Source organism: Palaemon carinicauda, chromosome 8, assembly GCF_036898095.1.
Source record: "Palaemon carinicauda isolate YSFRI2023 chromosome 8, ASM3689809v2, whole genome shotgun sequence".
NCBI classification, from domain to species: Eukaryota; Metazoa; Arthropoda; class Malacostraca; order Decapoda; family Palaemonidae; genus Palaemon; species Palaemon carinicauda.
In genome coordinates, this window is record NC_090732.1 from 36,606,632 (window position 1) to 36,618,926 (window position 12,295).

The window sequence follows — 12,295 nt, forward strand, 5'->3', positions numbered from 1 at the left end:
CCAGTATGATAACATTCCCTAATAGTTATAATAGGATAAACATTTCGTCTATATTCATTAAAATTCACATATAGTGGAAAAATATAGGTTCTTGGGAATAGTAACTCCTACCTTCACAGTATTAAGCAGCAACGGGAACGATCAGATGCACACTCAGTGACACCAAGGGCCAATCCAAACTGAAGACCAAATTATCGATGTTAAAATTCGAGTTTTGTTTGTTGGTTAACAGCCAATCAGAAGCGCCACATTCTTTCAGTTTTAACAAAGTAGGGCATGGCGGCTTCTAATTGGCTGGCGAAAAACAGAGGTCCCTCGTTGAGTATAATTATCATAAAAGCAGTTTGTACCAAAGGACCTACTGTATAACTAGGTAGCAGCAGATTTAGATAGTTATCTCACCATGCCTGAATTAACTAAAGTTATAAGGAAAGCAAGATAATTTGTAGGTTCTCTCATAAAGATTAAGATCAACACGGAAACACAGAGAGAGAGAGAGAGAGAGAGAGAGAGAGAGATGTTTGGTAATCTCGTTTGAATTAAACTTCCATTATGTTAGCACATGCAGGCCTACTTATCCTGCTCATTTATAAGTTATGGGATGGTTTATAACAGAAGTGTGAGGCCAGGTATAGAGATTAAAAATTTAGTTGGTCATTAAAAAAAAATGGCTTTATTCTCAGCTAAACATGGTGCAGAATGAGAGTGCTTAAGCTAATAATGACATCCGAGCTCTTTAAACCAGAGAGAGAGAGAGAGAGAGAGAGAGAGAGAGAGAGAGAGAGAGAGAGAGAGAGAGAGAGAGAGGGCATCTGTTCATACGGACCCAGTGAATCCTTCACAAACTTAACTGTAAATTTTATAGATTTATTATAACTAAATGTTAAAAGGGATATACGGCAAAAAAAAAAGAAAAAAAAAAAGAATCCACAGATATGAAGTTTACTAAGAAAGTTTTACAACTTAACATTCTCCATAGATCCCACTTCAATTCGTATGTTTATTTAAAAGAGAATTTCTTGGAGCTACAATATGTATCTTAATTTGGGAAGAAACACTATTAGCGAATCGCAAATACGTAAAGTTGCAACACAGTTTTCTATCATACAAATCTAACGTTGTGTCTGACTTCAGATTCCTTTATCTTTGGGCCATTGCAGATGATAGGGGTTTACAAGATAAGAGTCAAGGGCTTTCCTTGTTTATTCCAGTAATTGATAAATAATCTCAGTTTTCATCATACCAATTTGCATGCGATTGCTTAGTGAAGGTAATCCTTGCTTTTGTAACATTATTCATCAGAGCGAATATTGCTATATATGGATATTCCTCATGAATGTTAATTACAAACAGGCGCCCTATGTGGTTTAAGAGAAAAAAAGGATCGTTTACCACCTGCTTTATCCACACAAGGGCAGTTCAATTTCTTAGATTAGGCTTGGTTGCAGATTTGAGGACAAAATCGTTACATAGAAAAGGATCTGACTAGTTGGTGATCTGTGTAGAAATCTATCTTGCACATGACTCAAGTTATGCTTACATCAATGGTGAGACTTGGCCTGGTTATGGCGTAGTTCAGCTTGTGTCAGTGCTTAGGCCTCGGTTACACCAATGCCCTTTTAAGGTTGTCCTTGAGTTGGAATATTATGTTTGTAAAAACAAGAATATGCTCAGCATATAGGGAGAGGAGTCTGATGCCCTTACCCTAGGCTATTGTTTGCGCCTTGAACTCCTATTGCACGTCTCACAGAACCTTTATTTTCTTTTTAACACGAGCATCGAAATCTTCCACGTAGACATTGTTAGTTTTGTACCAATGCCTCAAGGGCCCAGTATTATTATTATTATACAATCTAAGCTACAACCCTAGATGGAAAAGCAGGATGCTATAAGCCCAAGGACCCCAACATGGAAAATAGCCCGGTGAGGAAAGAAAATAAGGAAATAAATAAACTATATAAAAATTATCGAAAATCAAAATGAAATATTTTAAGAACAGTAACAACATCAAAACAATAAATTGTTTTATGAAGAGTAACAACACTAAAACAGATCCATCATATATAAACTATAAAAAGAGACTTATGACAGCCTGTTCAACATAAAAATCTTTGCTGCAAGTTTGAACTTTTGAAGTTTTACCAATTCAACTACTTGATGTTAATATATAAAAATGAAAATATGAATTAGAATAAACTAATAAACCTCAAGGACGTGGTTAAAATCATAATTAGTTTTCATCGTTTGCAAGAAATGAGTGAGTGTCAAATTAACATCAGAAAGCGGATTGTTCACTGCCAGAATATTACTGACAAACCAAATGGTGAGGGTTTTAAATTCTGCCAACTGTACACTTCTCTTCAGCAATATTAGCAAGTTACAAGATATGATTAGCAAATTTGCAGTCTTCCCATTTATTCAGTATTCATTCATGTAGCCTTAATACTTTAGTATTTGACTTAAACGCTATACTGTAGAATCGGAAAATATATGGATTTACCATATAAAAAATTAGTATTACATTTTAAAGAAGTTTTTCTAGCTTCCTATATCAATAGGTTTTCCCACTTTCACTTCGGACCTAGATACCCAATATATAACTATAACATCCTATTTAGGTGCTGCATAAATGGACCCAGTTGAATCTAACCACAACAATATATGTAATTTGAGTAATAAATAAAAACAGTTAACCTGTCAAATAAGACAATTCCATAACTGCCTCAAGTAAATAAGATATATGAGAATGAAAAAATCATCGTGCTTTACAAATCAAATATAAATCTGCACTGAAAAAATTAAAGATGTGGTTGAAAAATCGATTTACATACATGACTAGGTGATATGAAATTGACCACTAAAAGTAACTCTGGTAAACTTACCAAATAGACCTAGAGTGATGTGAGAAAGATTGAATATTTGAGTAACAGTAACTTCACCAATGGTTGGTAAACTCATCTTATAAAACGACAATAATCCAATTACAGAGAAATAACTTCACATAAAAACGGAAATATCTTGAATGACGTAGGCTGAAACTATGACGTGAATTGATTTGGAGAATTTTACGGTGGTTTGGAAAAAAAAAAAAAAAAAAAAAAAAAAAAAAAAAAAAAAAAAAAAAAAAAAAGTATCACTGAACTCCAACAAGAACATGGATCTCTTTCCCTGAGTAATGACTTATGAAATATACACGGTAAAATTATTTTATAACCCAACTTGGGAGAGAGTTGCTGAAGTTTTACTTTGGGGCAGAGAAGTGTGTAAGGGTTATAAAAGAAATGTATAAGGATTATTAGCTTAGTCTGGTAAAAAAAAAAAAAAAATCAAGAATTTAGATCTAAATGCTAGTGTAACATTGGAACATCTGACGCTGCTGTTACGCTCACGTAACGGGAATATATAAAATGTTTTCAGGGTTGCAGGTTCCTATTTACTAAACAACACACCAAACAAATAATTTTACCTTGAGTAATGAACTTGTGGAATGGTTTCTTGCGCAGCTATTCTGACAAGACACCACAATCACGTGTGAACGTGTGAGAAACCAGCGATAAAAAATCGAAACTTCTATTTATCTTTCCTGCTTATGTTAGTTAACTTAAGTTTCAAAATTTCCTTGAACAGTTTAGTATTTTTTTTTTTTTTTTTTTATAGTTTGACCACTATGGGGATATTACTAGAATCACTAAAGGTATAGACAGTAACTTTCAAGGGTTGAATCAGACGCGGCTCCTTCTTCCTCTCTTTTATTTCCTCTCCGAAAACCACAAACTTTACAAACAATAACATTTAAAATCATCAGAGAAAATAACGTTCACTGATCTCAAATAAACTAAGAATAATGTATTATAATTTGTGTATACTATTTAGCAATTAATTAAGGATCAAATCATTAAAATATATAGAAATAAATACAAGAGACTGTGAGCGAAATAATTTTGGAACGCCAACTTAGAAAACTACTAAAAGAAAACGGTTAACAGCAAATTACTAAAGGCATGACTAAAATGAATGACTAATTTTGCACAACATGATATTAATGTTTGACATTCTCCCCACCATAAGGGCGAAGGCACTTATCTTAACAAGTTTCACACTAAGGACATGAGTGGGTGTCTAGATATTTATTTGGACAACCCATCCTAACATAGGAACAATAACAAGCCTGTAAGTTATACTGTACCATCAACTGAAGTTACAATACAACTCAAATTCTTCAAACAAGTCATTTACAAATCTAATTTGTGAGGTCTTTTAATTTGGCGACCCTTCTTAGAATACATGTTACCATCAACAACAGTATTTCCATTAGGATTCTGTTCAGCTGTCTTATCATCTATTACATCAATATTCATTTCAGAATTATCATTTACATGTTCAGGGACTTCCACAGAAAGATTATTTAAACCAGGGTTCAAGTGAGCAATGATCTCCAAATCATGAAGTCTTTGTATTGATCTGTTAACAATACCTTTCCTAGTTTTTACATCAACACTGCGAATCAACCCATCCCTTCCAGGGTATACATTTACAATAACTCCAATAGGCCACTGTAATCTGGGCATATGATCTTCTTTAACAAGCACAGTGCTACCAACATTCAAACTACATTTTTGGTTAAACCCCTTAACTACCGGGGGTAGATTTGCTATGTAATCTTTCCTCCACACACTCCAAAACTGTTCCAACCTTTTATTTACAATTTCTTCTCTATCACGTAGATCATCTGGAGTTACAACATATGGTTCAATGTCAACAGGGGGTTTAGAAGTTATATTCCTACCAAGAATAAAATGAGAAGGGGTAAGATAATGTTCAAAGTCTGGCTCATCACTCACAAAGGTCAGAGGTCGAGAGTTTATGCATGCCTCAATTTCTACAAGAGTAGTCTCTAATTCCTTCTTACTTACATATCTAATTCCCAAAGTCTTTTTCAAGGCTACTTTAACCGACCCCACAAGTCTCTCAAACCAACCTCCCCACCATGGTGATCTTGGTACGTTAAACCTCCATTTAGGTGCTAAGTGTCCAAATACCTTCTGCACTTCCGAGGAGGCTGCGACAAAGGTTTTGGCATTATCGGAATAAATTACGCTCGGAATACCTCGACGATCAGCAAATTTCCGTAAAGCCTGCATAAAATCGACCAATGACATGGACTCCGTGAGTTCCAGATGTACTGCTCTAACTATAGCACAAGTAAAAAGCAACATATATAATTTCTTTCCTGGATAATCCGCACTAAATACTGGCCCTGCAAAATCTATACCTGTAACTGCAAAGGGAGGTGCTGGAGTAACCCTCAAATCAGGCAATGGGGCAGCAGGTTGACTACAAGGACGGCTATCGTGCCAGCAACAATCTAGACATTACCGTACAACAGTCTTAGCCATTCTTCTTACACCAGTTACATGAAAACTAGATCTTAATGATGAAACAATGCTGTTTACACCAGCATGTTTTAGAAACTTATGTTGGAACTGTACTAAAACTTGGAGAAATGTCCTTTAGGAAGAATGATTGGGTGTTTTGACTCATAACTCAAGTCAGAAAACTGAAGTCTACCCTTTATCCTCACAATACCTTTATCATCAATAAATGGATCCAGTTTTCTTAATTTAGAATTTTTAGGAATCAACCTTTGATCAGACAAAGCTTGGATTTCACTGGGGAAAGCTTCTCTTTGCACTACATAAATCAACCTTGCTTTAGCCTTATCTAATTCTTCAGTAGTAAAACCACCAGTATTCACAGCAACCCCTGAACCTTTTGCTTTACAATTGCTCATAAACCTTTGAACATACCCAACAATTCTTATTGACTTATTAAGATTATTGTATTTTTCAACATCAAACATGGGAGTTGCAGTCTGGACACTTAAGCATACTAGATGGTCTTCAGATTCATAATTTACAGTCTCGTTAACAATAATGGAGTTATCACCGTCCTGAATACTAAATGTAGGATCCGACAGATTACAAGGACCACTAAACCAAAGGTTATTTCCAATAAGCTTTTCCGCTAATAACCCTCTAGTCATCAAGTCAGCGGGATTATTTGACCCACTACAGTGATGCCAGTGACTGGGAGGTGTCAAGTGCTGAATTTCTCTAACTCTGTTGTTAACAAACACACCCCTTGTCACTGAATCACTCCTTATCCATCCTAAAGTTATAGTGGAATCTGTCCAACATACAATCCCAGGTTTGATCTTAAAATCCAGAGCCCTTTCGACAAATCTTACCAATCTAGCACACAATAAGGCTTCCATTAATTCCAATTTAGGAAGGGTAAGTTTCTTAATTGGTGCTACTCTGGCTTTAGACATGACAAGTGAAGATTGACAATCATTTCCAAGACAAACCCTTAAGTATACACATGCACCAAATCCCTTCTCAGAGGCATCTCCAAATCCATGTATTTCAATGTTTTCAATACTCTTCTAAGGTACATTTGTAAAATAACATCTCCTTATAGCTAGGGAACTAAAGTATCTAGTACTATCAATCCATTTCTTGAATTTTCTCTCTAATTCATCTGGCAACTTGTCATCCCAAGAAATACCCAACTTCCATATATCCTGGAATATTATTTTTGCATACATTATAAAGGGGCTGATAAACCCACAAGGATCAAACACCTTAGCTATCAAACGCAAGACAGTTCTCTTTGTATATGAAATTTCAAAATCAGGACCCAGATGAAGACCAAAATAAGAAAATTTATCATCATAATTTGACCATTTAAGACCTAGCACCATATTAATTTCATCATCACTCAAAATTTGCATTTTGTCCTTAAATTTAGAAGCAATTACTACACTATTGGAAGAAACCTTTTCAAGGGACATATTAGCATCAGCCATAATATCATATGCAGTCTTAAATTTAGTTGCTACTTCTACAGTATCAGCTCCGCTAAACCAATTGTCCACGTACATATCTCTTTTTAAATCTTGAACAGCTTCACATTCTGAGTAATTGCTTAAATGGTGTTTAACAACAACATTTAGTAGAAAGGGGCTTAAGGTGTTGCCAAAAACAACTCTATTAAATCTCATATGCCTTACTCCATCTTTACCTGGCATCAAAAATCTATGGACATTTTTGTCCTGACTGTGAACATTAATTTGTAAAAAGGCCTTAACAACATCAGCAGAGATCACGTACGGCCAACGTCTAAATCTAATCAATATCTCTACTAAATCTGGGTTTAGAGAAGGACCTGTCAACATGCAATCATTAAGCGAGATTCCATTAGGCCCCTTAGCAGAAGCATCAAAAACTGGACGTATCTTTGTAGTGCTGCTATTTAATTTAACAACAGGTCTATGAGGCATGTAATAAATGGGTCCCTGTGACACCAAGTCCTCGGAGGGAATTTCCTCAATTATCCCCAAGGACTCATATTCATCAAAAACCTTCATATACGCATCCTTTAAATCTTCATCTTTCTCAAATCTAACCGAAAGCTTATTTAATCTCTTCATTGCTTGATTTACATTACTCATCAGTGAATCCTTAATGCTGTTATTTTTCCAAGGTAACTGAACTTCATACCTGCCATTTACAAAATCTATTTTATCTTCAAACTCTTGAACTACACTTTCCTTGATATCTTCTTTACATTCCTTACTACTAATACCAATAGTTTCTAAATCCCAAAAATATGACATATCAGCATCGGATACCCCTGATATACTTAAGAGCTGGGGAGATGAGGACACAAAGTCTGATAATGAAGACGTACTTACAACCTTAGTAAAATTACACCCCTTGCCAACATTTCCCGATAAAACCCAACCAAACACTGAACTCATGGCAACAGTTTTCCCCACCTGTACAGCATCTTTAGGATTCATGAGGCTCCAGTAGTAATCCAGACCTATAAGAATATCTATTTCTAAAAGAGAACTATCATCAAAGTCATCTGCTAAATCTAAATGACTAAAAGCATCTAGGATGTGGGTTGGAACTACTGGTCTAAGGGGTTACATATCTTTGGAATACTTGCAGCAAAAATGGGAATAATTTTACCTTTATTATCCAAGACATTTAACGGTTAAGTTTTAGATTCAACCAAATTGGGAAATGTATTATATTAACATATTTTCCTAGTAAAGCACGTGATAACAAAACACTTCTTCTCAATACATTATTGTCGCTAATGCATACTTACAGAGAAAAAAAATATTTCAGGAATTGAAGGTCTTGACTTTTTCTAAGTTTAGTGTTTATCTTTCCATGGGCACGCAAGGTAGCTCTTGTTCGTTTGTATGTCTGTTTTCATCTTACTTGGCTCCGCCCCATTGCGCAATGTGACAATATTTACTTGAATGCGCATTTGCTCCTCCCACTAATGTCGCTCCTCCAATCAAAATACTACTGGGTTCTTTTCAAGGGTTATTATTGGACGATTCATTGGTCTCTCAGTCTTGTTTCAAGGATCTGTTTTTCGTGCAATATAACATTGTAAACGATAGTATTCTGTTTTTTTCCCTATTTCATTATGGGAGAAACCCGTGATTGTCGTTTGTTTTCGGTTTTCAAAAGTTTCGGTTTCTATATTTTCATCACACGTCATTTAACTGTCATGGATCCTCCGGTACGGTTGTGTGAAATATGTCGTTATTCCTATTTTGATGTGATCGGCCGATTTCATGGGAATTATAATGGAACTCCTGAAGTAGTGAATCGTTTTCTAAGGGAGCATTCCGTATTACCTTTAAGTGTCCAGTGTGGTAAATGTGATTCGCCTTTACATTTTCGTGAGGATAGACATGTGTGGTATTGTACCAAATCTGAACGTATTCCAGTACTTGATGATTCAGAAGAGGGTCAACCACAACCTTCCACATCTTCATCGTCATCTTCCGTTTAAGGTAAGAAGTGATTTAACATAATATATATATTCAAATTTACCCCTGGTTAAAGGGGGGGTCGCAGGGGGGGCGAAGCCCCCCCCCCCCCGGTAGGGGTACAGGGCCCCGAGGCTAGGTTAGGTGGGTTTGTTAGGTTCTGTGGTGCCTTGAAAATTACTGTGGCCATAAGGGGGGGTCGCAGGGGGGGCAAAGCCCCCCCCCCCGGTAGGGGTACAGGGCCCCTAGGCTAGGTTAGGTGGGTTTGTTAGGTTCTGTGGTGCCTTGAAAATTACTGTGGCCATAAGGGGGGGTCGCAGGGGGGGCGAAGCCCCCCCCGGTAGGGGTACAGGGCCCCTAGGCTAGGTTAGGTGGGTTTGTTAGGCTCTGTGGTGCCCTGAAAATTACTGTGGCCTTAGGGGGGGGTCGCAGGGGGGGCGAAGCCCCCCCCGGTAGGGGTACAGGGCCCCTAGGTTAGGTTAGGTGGGTTTGTTAGGTTCTGTGGTGCCTTGAAAATTACTGTGGCCATAAGGGGGGGTCGCAGGGGGGGCGAAGCCCCCCCCCCCCCCGGTAGGGGTACAGGGCCCCTAGGTTAGGTTAGGTGGGTTTGTTAGGTTCTGTGGTGCCCTGAAAATTACTGTGGCTTTAAGGGGGGGTCGCTGGGGGGCCCTACCCCCCTCCCCCCGGTAGGCCTAGTTAGGGGTATGGGGGAGGGGTGCTGGAACATTAATTATTAATTTATTGCAATTATCATTCAATGCCCCAACACCCTCCCCCCCCTTCCCCCACCCAAAACCCCGGTTCCCAAAGGGTGTCCCCCATAATTGGTGGGATGAACTAGGGTATGCATAGTAAATCTCTAAATCGGTTGGTTTGCAGTCAAAATAAACGTTAAATTCATTGAAACCACACTATTTCTGATGCAACAAACATATTTTTATTGCATTTTTCCAAATTTGGCTGAAACTAAAAATTTACCCATTTAACTTGTAAACATTAGTTTCTATATCCTTACCAGAGCTATGCCCACCAAAACTACTGTAAGGGGCTTCAGTCCTAGTAACCCATTCAGGTTTACAAAGTTCTTTAAACTTACTACTAACATAAGAGCGATCACAACCACTATCGAACAACAATTTAGCAGTGACAAAACCTCCCTTATAATTCATTACCTTTACCTTAGCCGTTTGTAATACAGTCTTATTACTATAGTGGCCTGACAACATACTAGCTGAGGGAGGTGCCACGTGATCACCATTTTCTACATTTGTTTGGGGGGCCATATTCACCTTAATGCCACACATTACTACATTATGGCCACCTTGATACTTAGTACACCTTACCTTACAATTTTTAGAAATATGGCCCTTATTCAAACATTTAAAACAAACACCTAATTCTCTTATCTTGTCATACCTCTGCTGCCCATCCAATGCTAAAAACTTGTGACACCTTTCAGATTTATGGTTTAGCTTCGTACAAAAAACGCAATTTGAACCTTCACTTTGAGAAACCGCATGTAAGGCAGAGGTTGTATACAAATTATCTCTGCCATCTTTACTATTAATATTCTTTCTTTCCTCATTTCTACCATGATGCCCAGAAGCTGGGATATTTTTTCTGTACATCTCACTTCTTTCTAGTACTTCTATTTCCCTTTTAAGCCACTCTAACAACCATTCAAGATCACTTTCATGGCCACTACACTCTCTTGACCATTGTAGCCTCAACTCCATTGGAAGCCGAGACACAATTATAGGGGCTAGGAGAATCTCACACTGCTTGCCTGTTACTCCAAGGGCATCTAAGCTTCTTGTACGCTTTATGACTTCATCCCTAAGTCTCCAAAGTTGTTTTGTGTAGCTCTTACCTTGGTTGACAGGTACTTGAAGGGAAAGAAGAGCTTGGACATGAGCATGAATAATGCACACAGACTTGCCAAATCTTTCCTTGAGTAAGTCGACAGCTGTTCTATAGCTGGCACTGGTGTGTGGCACGCCTTGCACCACATCCTTGGCAGGACCGTCTAACAGGGATAACAAGTAGGTCAACTTACTAATGATTGGTAACTCTGTGTTGTCTATGTGGGACGAAAACTGGTCCCAGAAACTCTGCCATTGGGTTATTTCGCCATCAAATCTTGGTAATTCTAGTTTTGGCAGCCTTGCATGAATGGATACTGTACTTGCAGAACTTTCATGGTCGTCATCACTGATACCTGCTGCCGAAATATCTTTAAGCCTATTTGCACATCTCAGCCTAGTCTGCCTAGCCCTAAGCCGTGCACGATCTGCTTGTTCCAAGTAATTTTCTAATTCCTCGGGTTCGAGTAGCATTTCTAATTTATCCTGCACTTCTAGTTTAAAGAGTCTTTTATCCATCTCTTCTAGAGCTTCTATTAAATCGCTTGAGGTAGGAGGTGGGTCTCGTACTAGTAAGTCCTCTATTCTATTACTAACTCTAGTCACCCAGCCCTCAGCCGCTGCCTTTGCCCTATGTAACTGCTCCATTCTAACTATATCACTGGGTGCAGTTTCTAAAAAGTTACTGATAGTTCTTACCGGGTACTGATAGTTCTAATCCCGGGTCTGGGCACCAAATGACCACTATGGGGACATTACTAGAATCACTAAAGGTATAGACAGTAACTTTCAAGGGTTGAATCAGACGCGGCTCCTTCTTCCTCTCTTTTATTTCCTCTCCGAAAACCACAGACTTTACAAACAATAACATTTAAAATCATCAGAGAAAATAACGTTCACTGATCTCAAATAAACTAAGAATAATGTATTATAATTTGTGTATACTATTTAGCAATTAATTAAGGATCAAATCATTAAAATATATAGAAATAAATACAAGAGACTGTGAGCGAAATAATTTTGGAACGCCAACTTAGAAAACTACTAAAAGAAAACGGTTAACAGCAAATTACTAAAGGCATGACTTAAATGAATGACTAATTTTGCACAACATGATATTAATGTTTGACATAGTTAAAACGTAATATGATCTGATATGACTCTCCAACGCTTCTCTCTCTCTCTCTCTCTCTCTCTCTCTCTCTCTCTCTCTCTCTCTCTCTCTCTCTCTCTCTCTCTATATATATATATATATATATATATATATATATATATATATATATATATATATATATATATATATATATATATATATATATATATTAACTCACATTGACAAATAAAATACCTCGACTTCTGGGTTTAACTTCATAACCCATAATATCATGATAAATAATGTTAAGAAGAACAATCTTATAATAATAATAATAATAATAATAATAATAATAATAATAATAATAATAATAATAATAATAATAATAATAACATTCAACTTCCTCTAATGTCAGTTGCAAACCTATTCTATGAATTTAAGAATAGAAATTTCCTGGTGGCCGCAGTAAATTTTTATTAA

The 12,295-nt window shown here is 37.1% G+C and overlaps 1 protein-coding gene across 1 annotated transcript; it reads right to left on the bottom strand.

Moving 5' to 3' along the window:
* Nucleotides 1-4,232: 4,232 nt before the first annotated feature.
* LOC137645180 (uncharacterized) lies at nt 4,233-11,370 on the bottom strand. Its single transcript, XM_068378004.1, has 4 exons — nt 9,839-11,370; nt 6,761-7,985; nt 5,808-6,445; nt 4,233-5,346 (listed from the first exon to the last, which is right to left on the bottom strand). Exons 1-4 carry the CDS (start codon nt 11,368-11,370, stop codon nt 4,233-4,235), a joined length of 4,509 nt encoding a protein of 1,502 aa, XP_068234105.1.
* Nucleotides 11,371-12,295: the final 925 nt, after the last annotated feature.

Coding starts and splice junctions, on each gene's coding strand:
- LOC137645180 (XM_068378004.1), bottom strand. CDS start 11,370: ATGGAGCAGTTACATAGGGCAAAGGCAGCGGCTGAGGGCTGGGTGACT. Junction 7,986..9,838: donor AATGTTTACAAGTTAAATGG/GTAAATTTTTAG, acceptor GTAACCCCTTAG/ACCAGTAGTTCCAACCCACA. Junction 6,446..6,760: donor GTGATGATGAAATTAATATG/GTGCTAGGTCTT, acceptor AATGTACCTTAG/AAGAGTATTGAAAACATTGA.